The sequence below is a fragment of the Aquarana catesbeiana genome, linkage group LG09 (assembly GCF_042186555.1).
Source record: "Aquarana catesbeiana isolate 2022-GZ linkage group LG09, ASM4218655v1, whole genome shotgun sequence".
NCBI classification, from domain to species: domain Eukaryota; kingdom Metazoa; phylum Chordata; class Amphibia; order Anura; family Ranidae; genus Aquarana; species Aquarana catesbeiana.
Genome location: NC_133332.1, coordinates 321,722,912 through 321,750,551, shown reverse-complemented (window position 1 = coordinate 321,750,551; position 27,640 = coordinate 321,722,912). Strand labels below are relative to the sequence as shown.

Sequence of the window (27,640 nt, the reverse complement as noted above, 5' to 3'; positions counted from 1 at the left end):
CCTCTCTAAGGTAAGCTGGGTTCCAAAAGCCCCCCGTCCAAAGTGACTCCCGTCACAGATGGTATTCTTCCACTGACCACCAATGTAAAGAGATTCTTCTCTAATGTAGATGGTATTCTTTTACTGACCACTATTGTAAAGAGGACCTTCTCTAACCTGGATGGTGTTCCTCTACTGACCTCCAATGTAAAGAGGACCTTCTCTAACGTAAATCGTATGTCTCCACTGACCACCAATGTAAGGAGGACCTTCTCTAACATGGATGGTGTTCTTCCACTGACCACCAATGTAAGGAGGACCTTCTCTAACATAGATGGTGTTCTTCCACTGACCACCAATGTAAGGAGGACCTGCGCTAAAGTATATGGTGTTTTTCCACTGACCACCAATGTAAGGAGGACCTTTTCTAACATAGATGGTGTTCTTCCTCTGACCACCAATGTAAGGAGGACCTTCTCTAACGTAGATGGTGTTCTTCCACTGGCCACCAATGTAAGGAGGACTTTCTCTAATGTAGATGGTGTTCCTCCACTGACCACCAATGTAAAGAGGACCTTCTCTAATGTAGATGGTGTTCCTCCACTGACCACCAATGTAAGGAGGACCTTCTCTAACATAGATGGTGTTCCTCCACTGGCCACCAATGTAAGGAGGACCTGCGCTAAAGTAGATGGTGTTCCTCCACTGACCACCAATGTAAGGAGGACCTTCTCTAACATAGATGGTGTTCTTCCACTGACCACCAATGTAAGGAGGACCTGCGCTAAAGTAGATGGTGTTTTTCCACTGACCACCAATGTAAGGAGGACCTTCTCTAACATAGATGGTGTTCTTCTACTGACCACCAATGTAAGGAGGACCTGCACTAAAGTAGATGGTGTTCTTCCTCTGACCACCAATGTAAGGAGGACCTTCTCTAATGTAGATGGTGTTCTTCTACTGACCACCAATGTAAGGAGGACCTTCTCTAATGTAGATGGTGTTCTTCTACTGACCACCAATGTAAGGAGGACCTTCTCTAACATCGATGGTATTCTTCCACTGACCACCAATGTAAAGAGACCTTCTCTATAGATGGTGCTCTTCTATTGACCACCAATTTTATAGGTTCTGCTTGTATTGGATGTCAGTAGAGAAGTATCCCTTTACTAAAAAGATTAGGACTATTGGAGTGGACCTTATAGGTACCAGAAAGGAATACAATTTAATTGAAAAATAGTTAATTTATTAAACATATATATTTATTAAAAGACAATGAACATATAAAAATATTTTGGTAATCAGCTTTCAATTATAAAAGCCGCATATGATGTATATACAGTCCCTATTGCTACTCGGACAAGGATGGTCAACCTTTTGCTTCCTCAGGACCCACGTGCCATATGGATAGTGGGTCCTGAGGAAGCGAAAGCGAAACGCTAAGCAGCAATAGGGACTGTATACACATCATATACAGCTTTTATGATTGAAAGCCGATTACCAAAATATTTTTATATGTTCATTGTCTTTTAATAAATATATATATATATATATATATATATATATATATATATATATATATATATATATATATATATATATATATATTTTTATATATATATATATGTTTAATAAATTTAACTATTTTTCAATTAAATTGTAATACTTTCTGATACCCATAAAGTCCACTCCAATAGTCCTAATCTTTTTAATATAGCTTTATATGGATGTGGTACCCCCCCCCCCCCCCCCCCATGGCCCCTTTTCTCCTCTATAAATATCCCTTTACATTGGTGGTCAGTGGGAGAATTCCCCCTCACATTGGCGGAATGCCCTCTCACATTGTGGGTCAGCAGTGAAGGTCTTACATTGGTAGTCCGTGGGTGAATGCCGCCCTCTCATTGGCGGTCATTGGAGGCATTGGTAGTCCGTGGGTGAATGCCGCCCTCTCATTGGCGGTCATTGGAGGCATTGGTAGTCCGTGGGTGAATGCCGCCCTCTCATTGGAGGCATTGGTAGTCTGTGGGTGAATGCCGCCCTCTCATTGGATGCCATAGTAGGTGGAAGTCCAGTCTGTCACAGGAAGGACCCCGGTTTTGGTGAACCATAGAAACCTGCGGAGGAACCCCGGTTGGGGAAGGCTGCTCTAGGGAACCCCCCTTTTGAATTACTATAATGACATATTCTATTTTTACATTTGGAGGAAATGGCGCACATTGTATTTTGTATTTTCTTGGAATGGCGGCTCTGTGCAGCCTGAAGAGGGATATTTTTGTACCTGTTTTGTATTCTTAGGTAGAGGAGATAGAATTGTATTCTCATGGAATGTTCAGTGACACCAGACTAAACACCTCACTCTTAAAGCTGAACTCCAGACTCCTTTACAGATTTCATCAATACTTCCTGTCCGTTGTCACAGTGAAAAGCGAGCGCGTTGTTCTCCTTTCCACATTTGCATACTTTTCGCTAAATTCTTCCATAATGTCGTCACTGTATACAGGAGACTGCGGCTATGCCCGGGTACCATGAGGAGGGATTGAGGGAGCGATGACATTGCTTTATCAGGCTACAGTTGCTTGTGCAGGGAGTTGATGGGAGTTGTAGAATTAAGTTGGTGTGCAGAGGGCCGGGCACACATTCCTGCAGGCGTGGGTGTGTGTGATAGGCCAAGAGTCTACTGGCCTATCAGACAAGCTATGATGTAATGGTGGGTGGGGTAGACCAAGAATCTAGCGGCCTATCAGACAAGCTATGATGTAATAGTGGGCAGGACTAACCAAAAGACCAATGACCTGTCAGTCAAGCTATGATCTTTTGGTGGGCGGGACAAATCAAGACTCTTCTGGCCTGTCAGTCTTACTATGATGCATTGGTGGGCGGGACAAATGAAGAGGCTCCTGGCCTGTCAGTCAAGTTAAGATGTAATGGTGGGCGGGATGAACAAAGAGTCCCCTGGTCTGTCATTCTTACTATTATGAAATGGGGGGCGAGACAAATCAAGACTCTCCTGGCCTGTCAGTCTTACTATGATGTAATGGTGGGCGGGACAAACCACGAATCCCATGGTCTGTCAGTTATACTATTATGTAATAGTGGGCAAATCAAAAGTCTCCTGGCCTGTCAGTCTTGCTATGATGTAATGGTGGGCGGGACAAGTCAAGACTCTCCTGGCCTGTCAGTCTTACTATGATGTAATGGTGGGCGGGACAAGTCAAGACTCCCCTGGCCTGTCAGTCCTACTATGATGTAATGGTGGGCGGGACAAGTCAAGACTCCCCTGGCCTGTCAGTCTTACTATCATGTAATGGTGGGCGGGACAAATCACGACTCTCCTGGCCTGTCAGTCTTACTATGATACATTGGTTGGTGGGACAAGGCAAGAGGCTCCTGGCCTGTCATTCATGCTATGATGCAGTGGTGGGCGGGACAAACCAAGAGGCTCCTGGCCTGTCAGTCTTACTATGATGTAATGGTGGGCGGGACAAATGAAGAGGCTCCTGGCCTGTCAAGTTAAGATGTAATGGTGGGCGGGACAAGTCAAGACTCTCCTGGCCTGTCAGTCTTACTATGATGTAATGGTGGGTGGGACAAATCAAGAGGCTCCTGGCCTGTCAGTCTTACTATGATGTAATGGTGGGTGGGGCAAATCAAGAGGCTCCTGGCCTGTCAGTCAGGCTATGATGTAATGGTGGGTGGGGCAAACATTCAGTTAGGCAGTGGGAGTGGTCAGGACAAACCAGGATTCCAAGGCTCCTGAATCCTCCCTCTACAGTGAGTGGTGATGGAATGGCGCCGCTGCTGTTGGAATCAAATTACAAGTCACATGACGGGCAGCCCAGGGAAGGGCACAGCGGCCACCCCTCATACATACAGCATAGTCACTGAGCCCTGGAAATGCTGCTTTTCATGAAATATTCAGCCGCGGACGTCACTTTGATAATGGAAGATGAGATCTGGTATAGGAAGGAACAGACATTTCCTCCCGGAGTTCAGCTTTCATTCTCTTTCCTCTCTAACCTTCTTCTATACATAGCGCCTTACGTGTCCCCCAAAGACAGACAGAGAATAAAGGGCTCCCGGGGGACACAGCAGGATAACGTATCTTATCTTTCCGAATGATATTAATGCTCTTACAGCATGTGCTAGCTCAATTAAAGAGAATATCCAATTTAGTTTGTGCTTTATCGGTAAGGCATGATTTTTTTATTTTATTTTAAAGGTGTGAATTTTTACATTGTAAGAGAAGGTATTCCATTAAATAATTGTGTTCAATCTGAGCACGGACCCAGGACGCCTCTTTATTCCGTCTCCATTGGTTTTTCTTTTTTAAGGAATATAAAGATACACAATCGTTATTGTTGCTCTCTTCTCATAAGGCCCCATTTACAATAGCTGTGAATTCTGCCCACGATCTCAAAATGCACTACAATTGTAGAACGCGGGTTTCAGGTGCTGATTTTGCAGCGATTGTCGCACGGTTTATTATGGCAAATCGCATTGCGTGAAGCTTGTTATTCGAAAATGAGAAGGAGCTGCTTTCCGGCAACAATCTTCAAACAGTGCGATTTGCCACATTAAATCGCCTGGCAAAACTGCACAGTGTTTTAGGTGCCATTGAAAACAAATAGGGGGGTAAAAACCCAGATTGTAGCCCAGAGAGGAGGCCTTGGGAGCAGATTGTAGCCCACAGGAGAGAGGAGGCTGTGGGAGCATAATGTGGTCCACAGGATAAAGGAGGCCACTGGAGCAGATTGTGGCCCAGAGGGGAGAGAGAGGAGGGCGTGGGAGCAGATTTTTCCCAGAGGGGAGAGAGGAGGCTGTTGGGGCAAATTGTGGCCACGAGAGAGAGAGGGAGCAGATTGTAGCCTGGAGGATGCCATGGAGCATATTGTGGCCCACTGGAAAGAGGAAGCTGTGGGAGCAGATTGTAGCCCGGGGGGAAGAGGGAGGAGGCCGTGGGAACATATTGTGGCCCACAGGAGAGAGGAAGCCGTGGGAGCAGATTGTAGCCCAGGGGGGAGAGGGAGGAGGCCGTGGGAACATATTGTGGCCCACAGGAGAGAGGAAGCCGTGGGAGCAGATTGTAGCCCAGGGGGGAGAGGGAGGAGGCTGTGGGAGCAGATTGTGGCCCAGAGGAGGCCATGGAAGCATATTGTGGCCCAGAGGAGAGAGGAGGCTGTGGGAGCATATTGTGGCCCAGAGGAGGCTGTGGGAGCATATTGTGTCCCACAGGAGAGAGAGGAAGCCATGGGAGCAAATTGTAGCCCAGAGGGGAGAAAAAGGAGGCCATGGGAGAGAGAGGAGGCTGTGGGAGCAGATTGTAGCCCAGAGGGGAGAGAGGAGATCATGGGAGCATATTGTGGCCCACAGGAGAGAAGAGGCAGTGGGAGCACATTGTCACCGAGAGGGGAGAAAAAGGAGGCAGTGGAAGCAGATTGTAGTGCAGAGGGGAGAGAGAGGAGGCTGTGGGGAGCAGATTGTGGCCCAGAGGAGGCCATGGGAGCAGATTGTGGCCCAGAGGAGAGAGAAGGCCATGGGAGCAGATTGTAGCCCAGAGGGGAGAGGGAGGAGGCCGTAGGAGCATGTTGTGCCCCAGAGGAGGCAATGGAAGCATATTGTGGCCCACAGGAGAGAGGAGGCCATGGAAGCAGATTGTAGCCCAGAGGGGAGAGGGAGAAGGCCGTGGGAGCATGTTGTGCCCCAGAGGAGGCAATGGGAGCAGATTGTAGCCCAGAGGGGAGAGGGAGAAGGCCGTGGGAGCATGTTGTGGCCCACAGGAGAGAAGAAGCAGTGAGAGCAGATTGTCGCCCAGAGGGGAGAGAAAGGAGGCTGTAGAAGCAGATTGTAGGCCAGAGGAGAGAGGAGGCCGTGGGAGCAAACTTTGTGACCTGGAGGAAGGAGAAAGGTGGCAGTGGGTTTGGATTGTGGCCTGGGGATGAGAGAGAGGAGGCCGTGGGAGCAGATTGTGGTCTGGAAGGGGTAAAAAAGAGGAAGGGAGAGTAGGTCATGGCCTGGGGATGAGAGAGAGGAGGCATTGGGAGAAGATTGTGGCCCAGAGGTGGGGGGAGAGGGGGCAAAGAGAGTATATTGAGTATATTGTGGACCAGGGAGGAGAGAGAGGAGTCGGTGGGTACGGATTGTGGAGAGAAGGATGTGAGAGCAGAATGTGTATTAAACATACAAGACCACCATTCATTATGAGGTGTATTCGTGTGTCTTTATTGGCCATCTTCATCCAGCCATATAACGTGAAGTGCCATCATCCTCACATTATCTTCCATCACATCCTCCATGTGAAATAAATTCGGGGTTTTTGAAGTGATCAGAAGTAAGTTCCCATCATCAATAAATTTTCCTGCAAAAAGATATCAGATATTAAAGTCTTCTCTCATGCTTTTTAAAAATGCCATAATACATATAAACTCTGTACTAGTAAAGCTTTCAGACTTGAAATCCGTTTTATCATTGAGGGTGGGGGTGGGGGTGGGGGTAGGTTTTGAAGGAAACCTGGAAAGAGAAATTTAGATGCTGACAACAAGCTTGTGGATCAGGGAGCCAAGACCCAAATTCTGATTTACATACAATGTATATGGCCACCGGGCCATCATCACACTTATATGAGTTTGTTGGGCATCCCATTCGAAAACCACGACCATTTTTATGGCGTTGCCCCCGGACCACCCACCAGGCCAATAATAGGGAGCCCCCCCGCCATGGCCATTAATAGTGAGTTTCCCCCCCATCGAAGCTGTACCCTCCTCCACTTTTCTTGGAAGAGAAACAAGATTTTGGAGGGTGTCTGGATATTTTTACCCATTTGTGAGGTCAGGTACTGATGTTGGATGAGAAGACCTGACTCACCATCAGCATTTCATCCCAAAGGTGATCAGTAGGGATGAGGTCAGGGCTCTGTACAGGACACTCGAGTTCCTCCACACCAAACTGGTAACACCATGTCTTTATGGAGCTGTTTCCACTCTTCTGGGAAGACATTACACAAGATTTCGGAGGGTGTCTGGGAATTTGTGCCCATTTGTGAGGTCAGGTACTGATGTTGGATGAGAAATCCTTATAACAAAGGTCTTCCAAAAGTAGAGTTGAGCTCAGGGCTCTGTGCAGGACACTCGAATTCCCCCCACACCAGACTGGTCACACCATGTTCTTATGGAGCTGGATCCACTCTTCTTGGATGGCTTCCTACACAATTTTGGAGGGTGTTTGTTGGAATTTGTACCCATTTTTGAGGTCAGGTACTAATGTTGGATGGGAAGACCTGGCTCACATGTTGGGCCCAACGTTGGGTGCCAAAAAAACATCCCTTGGTCACAATCGGGGTTCCAATTTATCCCAAAGGTGATCAGTAGGGTTGAGGTCAGGGCTCTGTACAGGACACTCGAGTTCCTCCACACCAAACTGGTCACACCATGTCTTTATGGAGCTGGATGCACTCTTCTGGGAGGACTTTACACAAGATTTTGGAGGGTGTCTATGGGAATTTGTGCCCATTTGTGAGGTCAGGTACTGATGTTGGATGAGAAGACCTTATACCAAAGGTCTTCCAAAAGTAGAGTTGAGGTCAGGGCTCTGTGCAGGACACTCAAATTCCCCCCACACCAGACTGGTCACACCATGTCTTTATGGAGCTGGTCAATAAGGCCTACATGGTATGTGTTTGGTTTATACAATGGTTTTGGAATGAGATGCCAAACAAGCTAAAATCTTGCAGGTGTGATGGTCACGTGTGCCTGTTCTGGGCTGATGAGAGTATGGAAACCATTGATTCAGCCAGGCAAGTAGCAGTTTTAGAAGCCAACATGGTTCCTCGGTGTGTTTCCATGAAGTGTTTTGTGATCTGCGGGACTTTTCTGAGTTTTGTTGATGGAATGAATTTTATATTAATATTTTACACCTTACCGCGATCAAAGAACGTTCCAGAGACTCACTCCCCCGCTATGAAGTAATGGAGGGGAGATGTGCTCAGTTGTGAGCTGCCAAAAACTTGGCCTTGCGGGTCTTGAGACGCTCCTGACGACTTTTCTCTATGGACTTGCACTGGACCTTCAGAAAGTCTGTGAGAAAGAAGAAGAGTTTGTTTGGACCTGCATACCATAATACACCATCACCAACAGCAACTTGTTCTACGGCTCATGGGGGCCTCCCTCTAGATCAAGGGTGGGGATCAGATATAGGGAGACTCAAGTGCCACCCCTGACATTACCGAAGGGATAAACATAATATTTAGTGAATGTAAAAAGCTGGAGAAAGCTGTCAGAGACTGCAGTGGAAGAAGAAGAGCCATCATGTGACCGAAGAACAAGAGCCGTGACATCATGTTTCCAAAGAAGAGGAGCTTTGACATCATGTGACAGGAGATGATCAGAGACTGCAGACATAATACAGGAGATGATCAGAGACTGCAGACATAGTACAGGAGATGATCAGAGACTGCAGATATCGTACAGGAGATGATCAGAGACTGCAGACATAATACAGGAGGTGATCAGAGACTGCAGACATAGTACAGGAGATGATCAGAGACTGCAGACATAGTACAGGAGATGATCAGAGACTGCAGACATAATACAGGAGGTGATCAGAGACTGCAGACATAATACAGGAGATGGTCAGAGACTGCAGACATAATACAGGAGATGATCAGAGACTGCAGACATAATACAGGAGATGATCAGAGACTGCAGACATAATACAGGAGATGATCAGAGACTGCAGACATAGTACAGGAGATGATCAGAGACTGCAGACATAATACAGGAGATGATCAGAGACTGCAGACATAATACAGGAGATGATCAGAGACTGCAGACATGATACAAGAGACTGTCAGAGACTGCAGACATAGTACAGGAGATGATCAGAGACTGCAGACATAGTACAGGAGATGATCAGAGACTGCGGACATAATACAGGAGATGATCAGAGACTGCAGACATAATACAGGAGATGATCAGAGACTGCGGACATAATACAGGAGATGATCAGAGACTGCAGACATAGTACAGGAGATGATCAGAGACTGCAGACATAATACAGGAGATGATCAGAGACTGCAGACATAGTACAGGAGATGATCAGAGACTGCGGACATAATACAGGAGATGATCAGAGACTGCAGACATAGTACAGGAGATGATCAGAGACTGCAGACATAATACAGGAGATGATCAGAGACTGCAGACATAATACAGGAGATGATCAGAGACTGCAGACATAGTACAGGAGATGATCAGAGACTGCAGACATAGTACAGGAGATGGTCAGAGACTGCATTCATAATAGAGGAGATGATCAGAGACTGCAGACATAGTACAGGAGACGATCAGAGACTGCAGACATAGTGCAGGAGATGATCAGAGACTGCAGACATAGTGCAGAAGATGATCAGAGACTGCAGACATAATACAGGAGATGATCAGAGACTGCAGACATAATACAGGAGATGATCAGAGACTGCAGACATAGTACAGGAGATGATCAGAGACTGCAGACATAATACAGGAGATGATCAGAGTCTGCGGACATAATACAGGAGATGATCAGAGACTGCGGACATAATACAGGAGATGATCAGAGACTGCGGACATAATACAGGAGATGATCAGAGACTGCAGACATAATACAGGAGATGATCAGAGACTGCAGACATAATACAGGAGATGATCAGAGACTGCAGACATAGTACAGGAGATGATCAGAGACTGCAGACATAATACAGGAGATGATCAGAGACTGCAGACATAATACAGGAGATGATCAGAGACTGCAGACATAATACAGGAGATGATCAGAGACTGCAGACATAGTACAGGAGATGGTCAGAGACTGCAGACATAGTACAGGAGATGATCAGAGACTGCAGACATAGTACAGGAGATGATCAGAGACTGCAGACATAGTACAGGAGATGGTCAGAGACTGCAGACATAATAGAGGAGATGATCAGAGACTGCAGACATAGTACAGGAGATGATCAGAGACTGCAGACATAGTACAGGAGATGATCAGAGACTGCAGATATAGTACAGGAGATGATCAGAGACTGCAGACATAATACAGGAGGTGATCAGAGACTGGAGACAGTACAGGAGATGATCAGAGACTGCAGACATAGTACAGGAGATGATCAGAGACTGCAGACATAATACAGGAGGTGATCAGAGACTGCAGACATAATACAGGAGATGGTCAGAGACTGCAGACATAATACAGGAGATGATCAGAGACTGCAGACATAATACAGGAGATGATCAGAGACTGCAGACATAGTACAGGAGATGATCAGAGACTGCAGACATAATACAGGAGATGATCAGAGACTGCAGACATGATACAAGAGACTGTCAGAGACTGCAGACATAATACAGGAGATGATCAGAGACTGCAGACATAGTACAGGAGATGATCAGAGACTGCGGACATAATACAGGAGATGATCAGAGTCTGCAGACATAATACAGGAGATGATCAGAGACTGCAGACATGATACAAGAGACTGTCAGAGACTGCAGACATAATACAGGAGATGATCAGAGACTGCAGACATAGTACAGGAGATGATCAGAGACTGCGGACATAATACAGGAGATGATCAGAGTCTGCAGACATAATACAGGAGATGATCAGAGACTGCAGACATAATACAGGAGATGATCAGAGACTGCGGACATAATACAGGAGATGATCAGAGACTGCAGACATAGTACAGGAGATGATCAGAGACTGCAGACATAATACAGGAGATGATCAGAGACTGCAGACATAATACAGGAGATGATCAGAGACTGCAGACATGATACAAGAGACTGTCAGAGACTGCAGACATAATACAGGAGATGATCAGAGACTGCAGACATAGTACAGGAGATGATCAGAGACTGCGGACATAATACAGGAGATGATCAGAGTCTGCAGACATAATACAGGAGATGATCAGAGACTGCAGACATAATACAGGAGATGATCAGAGACTGCAGACATAGTACAGGAGATGATCAGAGACTGCAGACATAATACAGGAGATGATCAGAGACTGCAGACATAGTACAGGAGATGATCAGAGACTGCAGACATAATACAGGAGATGATCAGAGACTGCAGACATAGTACAGGAGACGATCAGAGACTGCAGACATAGTGCAGGAGATGATCAGAGACTGCAGACATAATACAGGAGATGATCAGAAACTGCAGACATAATACAGGAGATGATCAGAGTCTGCAGACATAATACAGGAGATGATCAGAGACTGCAGACATAATACAGGAGATGATCAGAGACTGCGGACATAATACAGGAGATGATCAGAGACTGCAGACATGGTACAGGAGATGATCAGAGACTGCAGACATAATACAGGAGATGATCAGAGACTGCAGACATAATACAGGAGATGATCAGAGACTGCAGACATAATACAGGAGGTGATCAGAGACTGCAGACATAATACAGGAGATGATCAGAGACTGCAGACATAGTACAGGAGATGATCAGAGACTGCAGACATAATACAGGAGATGATCAGAGACTGCAGACATAGTACAGGAGATGATCAGAGACTGCAGACATAATACAGGAGATGATCAGAGACTGCAGACATAGTACAGGAGATGATCAGAGACTGCAGACATAGTACAGGAGATGATCAGAGACTGCAGACATAGTACAGGAGATGGTCAGAGACTGCAGACATAATACAGGAGATGATCAGAGACTGCAGACATGGTACAGGAGATGATCAGAGACTGCAGACATAATACAGGAGATGATCAGAGACTGCAGACATAATACAGGAGATGATCAGAGACTGCAGACATAGTACAGGAGATGATCAGAGACTGCAGACATAATACAGGAGATGATCAGAGACTGCAGACATAGTACAGGAGATGATCAGAGACTGCAGACATAGTACAGGAGATGATCAGAGACTGCAGACATAGTACAGGAGATGGTCAGAGACTGCAGACATAATAGAGGAGATGATCAGAGACTGCAGACATAATAGAGGAGATGATCAGAGACTGCAGACATAGTACAGGAGACGATCAGAGACTGCAGACATAGTGCAGGAGATGATCAGAGACTGCAGACATAATACAGGAGATGATCAGAGACTGCAGACATAATACAGGAGATGATCAGAGACTGCAGACATAATACAGGAGATGATCAAAGACTGCAGACATAATACAGGAGATGATCAGAGACTGCAGACATAGTACAGGAGATGGTCAGAGACTGCAGACATAGTACAGGAGATGATCAGAGACTGCAGACATAGTACAGGAGATGATCAGAGACTGCAGACATAATACAGGAGATGATCAGAGACTGCAGACATAGTACAGGAGATGGTCAGAGACTGCAGACATAGTACAGGAGATGATCAGAGACTGCAGACATAGTACAGGAGATGATCAGAGACTGCAGACATAGTACAGGAGATGGTCAGAGACTGCAGACATAATAGAGGAGATGATCAGAGACTGCAGACATAGTACAGGAGATGATCAGAGACTGCAGACATAGTGCAGGAGATGATCAGAGACTGCAGACATAATACAGGAGATGATCAGAGACTGCAGACATAATACAGGAGATGATCAGAGACTGCAGACATAGTACAGGAGATGATCAGAGACTGCAGACATAGTACAGGAGATGATCAGAGACTGCAGACATAGTACAGGAGATGATCAGAGACTGCAGACATAGTACAGGAGATGATCAGAGACTGCAGACATGATACAAGAGACTGTCAGAGACTGCAGACATAGTACAGGAGATGATCAGAGACTGCGGACATAATACAGGAGATGATCAGAGACTGCAGACATGATACAAGAGACTGTCAGAGACTGCAGACATAGTACAGGAGATGATCAGAGACTGCAGACATAGTACAGGAGATGATCAGAGACTGCAGACATAGTACAGGAGATGATCAGAGACTGCAGACATAGTACAGGAGATGATCAGAGACTGCAGACATGATACAAGAGACTGTCAGTGACTGCAGACATAGTACAGGAGGCGATCAGAGACTGCAGACATAGTGCAGGAGATGATCAGAGACTGCAGACATAATACAGGAGATGATCAGAGACTGCAGACATAATACAGGAGATGATCAGAGACTGCAGACATAATACAGGAGATGATCAGAGACTGCAGACATAGTACAGGAGATGATCAGAGACTGCAGACATAGTACAGGAGATGATCAGAGACTGCAGACATGATACAAGAGACTGTCAGTGACTGCAGACATAGTACAGGAGATGATCAGAGACTGCAGACATAGTACAGGAGATGATCAGAGACTGCGGACATAATACAGGAGATGATCAGAGTCTGCAGACATAATACAGGAGATGATCAGAGACTGCAGACATAGTACAGGAGATGATCAGAGACTGCAGACATAGTACAGGAGACAATCAGAGACTGCAGACATAGTGCAGGAGATGATCAGAGACTGCAGACATAATACAGGAGATGATCAGAGTCTGCAGACATAATACAGGAGATGATCAGAGACTGCAGACATAGTACAGGAGATGATCAGAGACTGCAGACATAGTACAGGAGACGATCAGAGACTGCAGACATAGTGCAGGAGATGATCAGAGACTGCAGACATAATACAGGAGATGATCAGAGACTGCAGACATAATACAGGAGATGATCAGAGACTGCAGACATAATACAGGAGATGATCAGAGACTGCAGACATAGTACAGGAGATGATCAGAGACTGCAGACATAGTACAGGAGATGGTCAGAGACTGCAGACATAATACAGGAGATGATCAGAGACTGCAGACATAGTACAGGAGACGATCAGAGACTGCAGACATAGTGCAGGAGATGATCAGAGACTGCAGACATAATACAGGAGATGATCAGAAACTGCAGACATAATACAGGAGATGATCAGAGTCTGCAGACATAATACAGGAGATGATCAGAGACTGCAGACATAATACAGGAGATGATCAGAGACTGCAGACATAATACAGGAGATGATCAGAGACTGCAGACATAATACAGGAGATGATCAGAGACTGCAGACATAATACAGGAGATGATCAGAGACTGCAGACATGGTACAGGAGATGATCAGAGACTGCAGACATAATACAGGAGATGATCAGAGACTGCAGACATAATACAGGAGATGATCAGAGACTGCAGACATAATACAGGAGGTGATCAGAGACTGCAGACATAATACAGGAGATGATCAGAGACTGCAGACATAGTACAGGAGATGATCAGAAACTGCAGACATAATACAGGAGATGATCAGAGACTGCAGACATAGTACAGGAGATGATCAGAGACTGCAGACATAATACAGGAGATGATCAGAGACTGCAGACATAGTACAGGAGATGATCAGAGACTGCAGACATAGTACAGGAGATGATCAGAGACTGCAGACATAGTACAGGAGATGGTCAGAGACTGCAGACATAATACAGGAGATGATCAGAGACTGCAGACATGGTACAGGAGATGATCAGAGACTGCAGACATAATACAGGAGATGATCAGAGACTGCAGACATAATACAGGAGATGATCAGAGACTGCAGACATAGTACAGGAGATGATCAGAGACTGCAGACATAATACAGGAGATGATCAGAGACTGCAGACATAGTACAGGAGATGATCAGAGACTGCAGACATAGTACAGGAGATGATCAGAGACTGCAGACATAGTACAGGAGATGGTCAGAGACTGCAGACATAATAGAGGAGATGATCAGAGACTGCAGACATAATACAGGAGATGATCAGAGACTGCAGACATAGTACAGGAGATGGTCAGAGACTGCAGACATAGTACAGGAGATGATCAGAGACTGCAGACATAGTACAGGAGATGATCAGAGACTGCAGACATAATACAGGAGATGATCAGAGACTGCAGACATAGTACAGGAGATGGTCAGAGACTGCAGACATAGTACAGGAGATGATCAGAGACTGCAGACATAGTACAGGAGATGATCAGAGACTGCAGACATAGTACAGGAGATGGTCAGAGACTGCAGACATAATAGAGGAGATGATCAGAGACTGCAGACATAGTACAGGAGATGATCAGAGACTGCAGACATAGTGCAGGAGATGATCAGAGACTGCAGACATAATACAGGAGATGATCAGAGACTGCAGACATAATACAGGAGATGATCAGAGACTGCAGACATAGTACAGGAGATGATCAGAGACTGCAGACATAGTACAGGAGATGATCAGAGACTGCAGACATAGTACAGGAGATGATCAGAGACTGCAGACATAGTACAGGAGATGATCAGAGACTGCAGACATGATACAAGAGACTGTCAGAGACTGCAGACATAGTACAGGAGATGATCAGAGACTGCGGACATAATACAGGAGATGATCAGAGACTGCAGACATGATACAAGAGACTGTCAGAGACTGCAGACATAGTACAGGAGATGATCAGAGACTGCAGACATAGTACAGGAGATGATCAGAGACTGCAGACATGATACAAGAGACTGTCAGTGACTGCAGACATAGTACAGGAGGCGATCAGAGACTGCAGACATAGTGCAGGAGATGATCAGAGACTGCAGACATAATACAGGAGATGATCAGAGACTGCAGACATAATACAGGAGATGATCAGAGACTGCAGACATAATACAGGAGATGATCAGAGACTGCAGACATAGTACAGGAGATGATCAGAGACTGCAGACATAGTACAGGAGATGATCAGAGACTGCAGACATGATACAAGAGACTGTCAGTGACTGCAGACATAGTACAGGAGATGATCAGAGACTGCAGACATAGTACAGGAGATGATCAGAGACTGCGGACATAATACAGGAGATGATCAGAGTCTGCAGACATAATACAGGAGATGATCAGAGACTGCAGACATAGTACAGGAGATGATCAGAGACTGCAGACATAGTGCAGGAGATGATCAGAGACTGCAGACATAATACAGGAGATGATCAGAGACTGCAGACATAGTACAGGAGATGATCAGAGACTGCAGACATAGTACAGGAGACGATCAGAGACTGCAGACATAGTGCAGGAGATGATCAGAGACTGCAGACATAATACAGGAGATGATCAGAGACTGCAGACATAATACAGGAGATGATCAGAGACTGCAGACATAGTACAGGAGACGATCAGAGACTGCAGACATAATACAGGAGATGGTCAGAGACTGCAGACATAATACAGGAGATGATCAGAGACTGCGGACATAATACAGGAGGTGATCAGAGACTGCAGTGTTTGTACCTGTGATCTTGGGGTCCGGGTTGGATAACATGACAGTGATCTGTTTGTAGCATTTTTCACTTGTGGTCCCTGTAACACAGAGAAGTAGATGTTGTCAAAGTGGATTTTTACACAGAGTTTTCCCAGCTGCTATCTAACAGGGACACAGACAGCAATACAAATTGTATTTCTGTCTGTGTTGCTATTGGAGCATTCCCCTCACTTCCTGTCTGCTGCATCTGTTGTCACAGGGACAGGAAGTGATGGTAAATCTCCCAAATTGAGCTCCAGATAGCAAAAAAAAACAAAAACAAAGGTTCCAATCCTTCCCTATAATATTCAAAAGTAAAGTACAAAAAAAAACATTTTGGCTGGACGCACATTTACTACACAAAATCTTCATCAACAAGGAGTGAGAATTCCTGTACTCTACCTGGCTCCCCCTTCTCCACCTTACACACGTAATACGCCCCGCCTGGAGTCAGATATTTTTCAGCACGATCGTTGTAATTTGTGATCAAAAAAAGAAAATTTAGACGTCCGCTTTCATCACACAGATCAATGACGTCTGTAAGAGGGAATAATAGTCTGAGATCAATCCTGATCAATATCAATCCTGATCAATAATAATGAGGATTAATAATACACATCACTCCATACCTAATATCAATCTTGATCAATAATAATAGTAATACACATTTCTCCATACTTAATATAATTATTGATCAGGATTGTTTACTAAGTATGGAGCAATGTGTATTACTATTATTATTGATCAGGATTAATATTAGGTATGGAGTGATGTGTATTATAATTATTATTGATCAGGATTTTTTACTAATATACATCACTCCATACCTAATATCAGCCCTAATCAATAATAATAAGAATACACATCACTCCAGATCTAATATCAATCCTGATCAATAATAATAGAAATACACATTGCTCCATACTTAATATAATATAATTATTGATCAGGATTGTTTACTAAGTATGGAGCAATGTGTATTACTATCAGGATTGATATTAGATATGGAGTGATGTGTATTAGTACAAAATCCTGATCAATAATTATAATAATACACATCACTGCATACCTAATATCAGCCCTAATCAATAATAATAGGAATTCACATCACTCCATATCTAATATCAATCCTGATCAATAATAATAGTAATACACATTGCTCCATACTTAATATAATTATTGATCAGGATTTCTTTACTAATACACATCACTCCATACCTAATATCAGTCCTGATCAATAATAATAGCACTACTTACCTGTGTGGGGTAGGTGTACCCTCCCCCGGAGGAGATGTAATAGGTGGATCACCCGGCAATGAATATTGACCAGAAATTGCTGATTATCTGCAATATAGAAACATTGTATTTGCTGAGTCGGCAGTACTGGGGCCCCTGAGAGCCCCCAAGGGCCACACATTATACTGAGTATATGACAGGAGATATCAGAGGACATGAAACATGAGACTGCTAGAGATCCCCCATAGAATGTTGTCTACTGACTGTCCGGGGTCTGTGAGGGGCCACACCGCCACATGTGGCCCCCCAGGATGCAGGTTGGGCCCCCGGGGACCCCTATCACTAGTCTGGAGACAATACTTTGGTACCTCCATGGATGATGTAGATGAACATGTTTAGTGAATTCCGGAGTCGCTGATCCTTCACCCCGACCTCCTCGCTGACCGCCGACCCCTCCTGCATGAGAGCGGGCTTTACTCAGTGTTATATATTACAGTACAATGCCCCCCGTTCACTTTATTACCCCCCAATACCCCCCCAGTGCCCCCCTCTGATCTGCCTTCCCTTACCAGAGCCGAGCCTTCCTCTGACTTCATAACCCTTCCAACTGCCATTTCAGTGTCCAGTACCTCTTCTCACCACACGGGGGCTCAACTGTCATGTCTGTGCTGCAGGTAAGCTCCGCCTCTATTTATGCTCCTTGAAAGAGTCATCAGCCAATCAGAGCACAGAGCGATCCTCTATTATAAATTATTATTATTATTATTATAAATTATTATTATTATTATTATTATTATACAGGATTTATTCGGTGCCAACAGATTTCTCAGCACTTTACAATATAAAAGGAGACAATACAATAAAATACAAGAGGATCAGAGGAGCTCACAATCTAATAGGGAGGGGCATAAATGTCGTGTTTTCCTTTCCATGACTGCTGGAAAAATCTGACAACTCCAGGAAGAGTCCATTCCATGGCACCGCCCCCTCCCCCCTTTACATCAGAATCCCCCTTTACATCACAGTCCCCCCAACATCAGAATCCCCCCTTTACATCAGAGTCCCCCTTACATCAGAGTCCCCATCAGAGTCCCCCCTTACATCAGTGTTCCCATCAGAGTCCCCCCCTTACCTAGGAGTCCCCCCTTACATCAGTGTCCCCCTTACATCAGTGTCCCCATCAGAGTCCCCCCTTACATCAGTGTCCCCATTAGAGGTCCCCCTTACATCAGTGTCCCCATTAGAGGTCCCCCTTACATCCGGTCCCCATCAGAGTCCCCCCTAACATCAGAGTCCCCCCTTACATCAGAGTCCCCATCAGAGTCCCCCCTTACATCAGTGTTCCCATCAGAGTCCCCCCTTACATCAGTGTTCCCATCAGAGTCCCCCTTACATCAGAGTCCCCCCTTACATCAGTGTTCCCATCAGAGTCCCCCCTTACATCAGTGCCCCCATCAGAGTCCCCCCCTTACCTAGGAGTCCCCCCTTACATCAGTGTTACCATCAGAGTCCCCCCTTACATCAGTGTCCCCATCAGAGTCCCCCCTTACATCAGTGTCCCCATCAGAGTCCCCCCTTACATCAGTGTTCCCATCAGAGTTCCCCCTTACATCAGTGTCCCCATCAGAGTCCCCCCTTACATCAGTGTCCCCATTAGAGGTCCCCCTTACATCTGGTCCCCATCAGAGTCCCCCCTTACATCAGTGTCCCCCTTATATTAGGGTCCCCATTAGAGTCCCCCCTTACATCAGAGTCCCCCTTATATCAGGGTCCTTATTAGAGTCCCCCCTTACATTAGAGCCCCCCTTATATCAGGGTCCCCATCAGGGCTGGATGCATGGATGGGATGGGGGGGGGGGGGGGGTGCCTGTGCGCTCCCATGGACCGACCTCCACTGATTTCGATTTAACCGCCTAAACTCCAGGACGTGGTATGATGTCCACCTGAGGAGAAGTGACTAGGACGGGGACGTTAGATTCACAGACTTTATACAGGGGAGGTGGGGGGAGGGGTTATGGCGGACCTCCGCTCCGGCCTGGTACCAGAATTGTGTAGAGAGGACGGGTGCTGATAGTAACATTGTGAAGGATTGGAGTCCGTTCTCCTCTTTTCTGTATTTTATGTCTCTCTGGTTAAAGATTTGTGTCTGCGATTATGTGGTGTGATGACCCTGATAGGCGGGACACACCCGGGGACAATGTCCAACCCGAGTGCTGATCCCAGATCTCTCTTCTAGGAGGAGCCGGACGTCAGATCAGGTAAGTCCTCAATGGGATATAATGAGGTATGTGTCTAGGAGAATGCATTGTGACCTGTGGGGGGGAGGGGTGTGAAGACCCCCCGAGGTGTAAATTACACCCAATCTACGGGAAGGAATCCTGTCTGTCATCCACTAATGATCAGATACATTGACATATATATATATATATATATATATATATATATATATATACACCTCCCCACCCCCCTGTATACATACACTATATCACCCAAAGTATTGGAAATATTTCCGATCCTACTGCAATTACAGGTTGTAATGTTATCCCAATGCAGCTCTATGATAACGTTTAACACATTTTATATATTATTAGTACAGTGTCCCTGCGGATCACAATATATAATAACACTATAGAGCCGGAATGTATGGGATTGTCTGCACTACACTGTCCTATGTACAACCTGAGCCAGAGATACTCTATATTACCAAAAGTATTGGGACGCCTGCCTTTACACATATATATATATATACTATGCACCTCCCCCATCCTCCTCTATACATACACTATATTACCAAAAGTATTGGTCCCCCCCTTTACACACACATGACCTTTAATGACATCCCAGTCTTAGTCCGGAGGGGTCAATATTGAGTTGGCTCCGCCCTTTGCAGCTAAAACAGCTTCACCTCTTCTGGGAAGGCCGTCCACAAAGTTTAGGAGGGTGTCTATGGGAATGTTTGACCATTCTTCCAGAAGAGCATTTGTGAGGTCAGGCACTGATGTTGGATGAGAAGGCCTGGCTCACAGTCTCCCCTCTAATTCATCCCAAAGGTGTTCTATCGGGTTGAGGTCAGGACTCTGTGCAGGCCAGTCAAGTTCCTCCACCCCAAACTCGCTCATCCATGTCTTTATGGACCTTGCTTTGTGCTCTTGTGGGCAGTCATGTTGGAACAGGAAAGGGGCCGTCCCCAAATTGTTCCCACAAAGTTGGGAGCATGAAATTGTCCAAAATGTCTTGGTATGCTGACGCCTTAAGAGTTCCCTTCACTGGAACTAAGGGGCCAAACCCAACCCCTGAAAAACAACCCCACACCATAATCCCCCCTCCCCCCACACCATAATCCCCCCTCCCCCACACCATAATCCCCCCTCACACCATAATCCCCCCTCCACCAAATGATTTGGACCAGTGCACAAAGCAAGGTCCATAAAGACATGGATGAGGGAGTTTGGGGTGGAGGAACTTGACTGACCTGCACAGAGTCCTGACCTCAACCCCATAGAACACCTTTAGTTCCTCCACCCCAAACTCGCTCCTCCATGCCTTTATGGACCTTGCTTTGATTTTTTTTTTGTTAATTTCTATCTTCTTTTAGGAATGGCTGGTCTGTTTAAGAGGAGTTTTAAAAAAGATGTAATTGTCTCCAGCATGATAGCTGTTCTAAAGAAGCTGGGAAAGTTGAAAACGGACATAAGTAAGTCATTTTCAGTTATTATTCTACGAAAAAGAGAACTACAATCGGGGGGAGGGAATTATTTACTACCAACACTTTTCTGGCCCATTAAAAGGGCCGGCGCCAGATTCACAAATCCCGTTTTGGTAACTTTACCAGCTGATTCAGGGGGTTGATAATTGCTGCACTTTTGACGATATTGGTGCCCCGAATGAACAAATGATTACCTCTGGTTTATAGATAAGGGACCAGGAGGTAAGTAGGACCTACTCTGTGGTGGTGTACAGAGACGGGCACAGTGCCTCGAGTTGCACCGATAACGGTACTGATATGTGCTGATGCCGAGCATTTCAGCTGAAACGTAAAAAAAAAAAAAAAGCCGTCAATTATCGGTTGTTAAGGAGCGGGGCTGCCACGTCCCTAACAACCGATGACTCATTCAGCTGGCAGCGGGGTTCCCCTGTTGACAGCTGAAATGTAAACAAGGTCCTGGCAATTGGAGCTGTCAAAAAAATAAAAACAACATCGCACAGCCCAGTGGCGTCACTAGGGTTGGTGTCCCCCCCCCCCGTCTAGGCTGCCCAGCACCCTGCAGGCAGTGCACGGTCACGGGGTGCACCCCAAACCGGCCCCTGTAAATGATAGTATAGGGTGGTATAGGGCAAGTAAGGGTGGTACAGGGCACGTTAGGGTGGCACAGGGAAGGTTGGGGTGGTATAGGGCAGGTTGGGGTGGCACAGGGTCACTATCAGACTCACCACTTTTATCAGGGTCCCCATTAAACTCCCCCTTATATCAGGGTCCCCATCAGACTCCCCCTTATATCAGGGTCCCCATCAGACCCCCCCCTTTAATCAGGGTCACCATCAGACCCCCCCCTTTTAACAGGGTCCCCATTAGACTCCCCCTTTTATCAGGGTCCCCATTAGATTCCCCCTTTTCTCAGGGTCCCCATCAGACCCCCCCCTTTTATCAGGGTCCCCATCAGACTCCCCCTTTTATCAGGGTCCCCATTAGATTCCCCGTTTTATCAGGTTCCCCTTCAGTCCCCCCCCTTTTATCAGGATCCCCATCAGACCCCCCTTTTATCAGGGTCCCCATTAGATTCCCCCTTTTATCAGGTTCCCCTTCAGTCCCCCCCCTTTTATCAGGATCCCCATCAGACCCCCCTTTTATCAGGGTCCCCATTAGATTCCCCCTTTTATCAGGTTCCCCTTCAGTCCCCCCCTTTTATCAGGGTCCCCATCAGACTCCCCCTTATATCAGGGTCCCCATCAGACCCCCTTTTATCAGGGTCCCCATTAGACTCCCCCTTATATCAGGGTCCCCATCAGACTCCCCCTTATATCAGGGTCCCCATCAGACTCCCCCTTATATCAGGGTCCCCATCAGACCCCCCCTTTAATCAGGGTCCCCATCAGACCCCCCCTTTTATCAGGGTCCCCATCAGACTCCCTCCTTTTATCAGGGTCCCCATTAGATTCCCCTTTTATCAGGGTCCCCATCAGACCCCCCCTTTTATCAGGGTCCCCATTAGACTCCCCCTTTTATCAGGGTCCCCATCAGACCCCCCTTTTACCAGGGTCCCCATTAGACTCCCCCTTATATCAAGGTCCCCATCAGACCCCCCTTTAATCAGGGTCCCCATCAGACCTCCCCTTTTATCAGGGTCCCCATTAGACTCCCCTTTCATCAGGGTCCCCATCAGACTCCCCCTTATATCAGGGTCCCCATCAGACCCCCCCTTTTATCAGGGTCCCCATTAGATTCCCCCTTTTATCAGGGTCCCCATTAGATTTCCCCTTTTATCAGGGTCCCCATCAGACTCCCCTTTATATCAGGGTCCCCATCAGATCCCCCCTTTTATCAGGGTCCCCATCAGACTCCCCCTTATATCAGGGTCCCCATCAGACTCCCCCCTTTTATCAGGGTCCCCATCAGACCCCCCCTTATATCAGGGTCCCCATCAGACTCCCCCCTTTTATCAGGGTCCCCATCAGACTCCCCCTTTTATCAGGGTCCTCATTAGACTCCCCCCTTGTATCATCAACTTCTTCCTCTTACATCAGAGTCCCTATCAGAGACCTCCTTACATCAGAGTCTTTTTATATCAAAGCCCACTCTTACATCAGGGTCCTCAATAGAGATCCCTTTACATCAGGGTTGCCATTTGAGTCTTCCCTTATACCAGAGTCCCACCTTACATCAGGACCCCCATCAACTTCCCCCCTTACATAAGAATCCCCATCAGAGACTTTCTTACATCAGAGTCCTCTTTACTTCAAAGCCCACCTTTACATCAGGGTCACCATTAGAGCCCCCCCTTACATCAGGGTCACCATTAGAGCCCCCCCTTACATCAGGGTCACCATTAGAGCCCCCCCTTACATCAGGGTCACCATTAGAGTCCCCCCTTTCTGAGTCCAGGTGAGGGTTGAGGCACATCTAGGATACCGATCCCAGCTGCGGGCCAGATCCAGATAAAATCATGTAGTGGGCCGGATGTGGCCCGGGGGGGGGGGGGGCTTGGTTGGGGGCGCAGTTATTTTTTTGTTATTAGTTTACCTGACCGGCTCTTTGCTCTCCTCCCCCCCCCAGCAAAGTCCAAAGAAAAGATCAAAGAGCAAATCGCAGAGTTCCTAACGGATGGAGAGACGGAGCGCGCGTGCACACAGGCGAAGGTTCTCATCCGGGGGGACAGCCGCGTGCAGGCGCTGGATCTGCTGGAGATCTATTGTACCCTGATCATCGAACAAATCGGATTAATTCACTCGATGAAGTAAGAATTATCGCCAATCATTGTGTCTTCCCAGGAAATGCACATCGCCTGGCTGGGTCTGGTGTTCACCCTTTCACTACCAGAGCTGATTTTCCATTCTTTTACACCCGTTTAACCCCTTCAATACCGGGCACATCCCCCTCCCCCACTTCCTGCCCAGGCCAATCTCCGCTCTCAGCGCTCTCACACTTTGAATGACAATTACGCAGTCACGTGACACTGTACTCACAGGACATTTGTATCATTTTTTTGAGACAGATCTTTTCTTTTTTTTTCTTTTCTGTTATATAATTTTGCAAATAAAAAAACTTTCTTCATGAATTTCGGCCAAAATATATTCTGCTCCATTTCTTTGGTGAAAATCCCCCAAATCCGTGAATATTATTTATCTGTAGGAAAGTTATACAAACGATGGGATATATATATATCCGAAAACTGACGGTACAAATACCCCCCAAATCGCCCCTTTTTAGGAAAGTAGACAGTCCAAGGTATTTAGTAAGAGGCACAGCGAGTTTTTTTTGAAGTTGTCACTTTTTGTCACATTTTTTTTTGGAAAATAAAGAAATTAACCACTTCAGCTCCGGAAGGATTTGCCCCCCTTAATGACCAGGCCATTTATTTTTTTTGGCGATACGACGCTTTAACTGACAATTGCGCGATCGTGCAACGCTGTACACAAATACAACTGATGTCCTTTTTTTTCCCCACAAATAGAGCTTTCTTTTGGCGGTATTTGGCGGTATATAATTTTTTGCGCTATAAAAAAAAAAAAAAAAGAGCAACAGTTTTGAAAAAAAACAAAACGTAATTTGTACTCTCTGCTATAATAAATATCCCCCCCAAAAAAATATATATAAAAAAAAAAAACAAATGTATTCATCAGTTTAGGCCGATATGTATTCTTCTACATATTTTTGGTAAAAAAAAAAAAAAAAAGGGATTGGGGGTATATTGATTGATTTGCGCAAAAGTAATAGCGTCTAGAAAATTTGGGGGATCGATTTAGGGTACAGGTACATCAGGCGAGCCGCCGTATCTATACGAAAGGCGGTCATCAAGTGGTTAAAAAAAAAAGATTTAAAAACATTTTTACATACTGTCAGCAGTGCAGTACAGTGTCATCATATAACTGGTGTAGTGGGTTTTTTTCAATTCTTTAAATATTTTTTTATACTTTATTCCATTTTTTGCATACAGTGACCAGAGCAATACAGTGCTACCATAGTAACACTGCACTACTCTGTTACCATAGTAACCCTGCACTACTCTGTTACCATAGTAACACTGCACTACTCTGTTACCATAGTAACACTGCACTACTCTCTTACCATAGTAACACTGCACTACTCTGTTACCATAGTAACCCTGCACTACTCTGTTACCATAGTAACACTGCACTACTCTGTTACCATAGTAACCCTGCACTACTCTCTTACCATAGTAACACTGCACTACTCTCTTACCATAGTAACACTGCACTACTCTAGGGAAGTGATCTGTACAGTTATAAGCAATCTTTTTTTTTTCTGAATGAAAACGATTGTGATGATCTGTGATTGGCACCAGCTAATCACATGGTAGAGATGGGCTGTGATTGGCCCTGCCCGGTAACATGTGGCCTTTGAGTGCCTTAAAATAAACTTTAATGTGTTTTTTACTGAAATTTTGTGCAAATATCATGTGACTATAAAAAATGTAAACTCTCTGCTTTCTGAAGAATTTTAATGTTTTGAGGATTTTAGGTCATCTTCAGGCCTAAAATTATTATTTTTTAAACATTTGCAAAAAGATACAAAAACGGCTCTGACAGTAAAAGGGTTCTACTTCTTTTACTTTTCTGCACATATAATATATACATAAAGCTAAACCGACCTTAAAGAAAAACCTAAATATTTAAAACTGGTTACTAATGAGAGCGCAGCACTGTGGGGGCCCAGCACTATGGGAATGCAGCACTGTGGGAGCGCAGCACTGTGGGAACGCAGCACTGTGGGAGCGCAGCACCGTGGGGGCTCGGGGCTCAGCACTGTGGGGGCTCAGCACCGTGGGGGCTCAGCACTGTGGGAGCGCAGCGCCATGGGGGCTCAGCACTGTGGGGGCTCAGCACCGTGGGGGCTCGGGGCTCAGCTCGGGGCGCACCCTCACCGTGAGGGTGCAGCACTGTGGGGGCACAGCAATGTGGGGGCACAGCAATGTGGGGGCGCAGCACTGTGAGAGTGCTGCACTGTGGGAGTGCAGCAATGTGGGGGCGCAGCACTGTGGGGGCGCAGCAATGTGGGGGCACAGCAATGTGGGGGCTCAGCACTGTGAGAGTGCTGCACTGTGGGGGCGTAGCACTGTGGGGGCGCAGCAATGTGGGGGCACAGCAATGTGGGGGCGCAGCAATGTGGGGGCGCAGCACTGTGGGGGCTCAGCACTGTGGGGGCGCAGCACTGTGGGGGCTCAGCACTGTGTGAGCGCAGCACTGTGGGGGCGCAGCACTGTGGGAGCGTAGCCTTCAGGAATAGAAAAAAAAAGAATACTAAATATTATTATCCAATAAAATGACCTGGATACAAATAAAATAACTATTGACCATAATAAATAAACATATACATTGCCTGTAAAAAAAATATTTTATTTTTGATACAGAGACCTGGACCCGAGTCTGGCTGAAGCCGTGTCCACCGTACTCTGGGCTGCCCCCCGGCTGATGACCGAAATCCCAGAAATCAGCACGGTGAGTAGGCGGAGCTAAACCCTGCGCTGGAGAACGGCACTGACTATATTAATAATAATTATAGTAATAATAATATAAAACAATAATATTCTTTCCTTATCTATGAAGTGCTAGATGAATTTTATTACTGTAACAAGAAAAACTTTACTACAAACAAAAAAAAAAACACTGATTACAAAAAGAAAAAAATTTAACAAATGTATACAGGAAAATGTCAGTGATCTCCTGATCGGGGACAAGGTCACCTATCCCCCAGGGCAAAGAAAATCCCACCTCAGAAAATCAAACACTAATCTACCCCTCCCCCCCCAAGCATAAATTCCCTTTGAAAAAGCCCAAATTCTCACCAAATAAAAATTCCTACTCCTCCCAGTATAAATACGCCCCCTGCTAAAATTCCCCCTTCCAGCACAAATCTTTGCCCCCCCAATCCCCTCTCCGAGCTCAAATCATCTGCCCCCCAAATGCTCAATCCTAGCAAATCCCCCCCCCCCAAACAACCCCTCCTAGCACAAATCCTCTCCCCATAAATTCCACCCCCCCTCCCACATGAAAGCGTGGCACCTGATGAATGAGCCGTCTTAGTGAAATCCATCTGATTGCCGGAAAATAGACACGACACATTATTAACCGCTTGACTCCTAAAGCAGAACTATTATTATTATTATACAGGATGTGCCATGTTATAGGGAAATATTAGAAATATTAATTGTGCCCAAACAGTATCCTGAAAAAATTTCAGTGCACCTCCTCTGCCTAGGCACTCCTGATATCAGTGCACCTCCTGTGCCTAGGCACTCCTGATATCAGTGCCTAGGCACTCCTGATATCAGTGCAGCTCCTGTGCCTAGGCACTCCTGATATCAGTGCACCCCCTGTGCCTAGGCACTGCTGATATCAGTGCCTAGG

General features: G+C 46.0%; 1 protein-coding gene across 1 annotated transcript; it reads right to left on the bottom strand.

Moving 5' to 3' along the window:
* Positions 1 to 7,956: 7,956 nt before the first annotated feature.
* Positions 7,957 to 17,950, bottom strand: LG09HXorf65 (linkage group 09 CXorf65 homolog). Its single transcript, XM_073600994.1, has 5 exons — positions 17,926 to 17,950; positions 17,579 to 17,665; positions 16,724 to 16,858; positions 16,312 to 16,380; positions 7,957 to 8,048 (listed from the first exon to the last, which is right to left on the bottom strand). The coding sequence occupies exons 1-5, from the start codon at positions 17,948 to 17,950 to the stop codon at positions 7,957 to 7,959; spliced, it is 408 nt and encodes a 135-aa protein (XP_073457095.1).
* Positions 17,951 to 27,640: the final 9,690 nt, after the last annotated feature.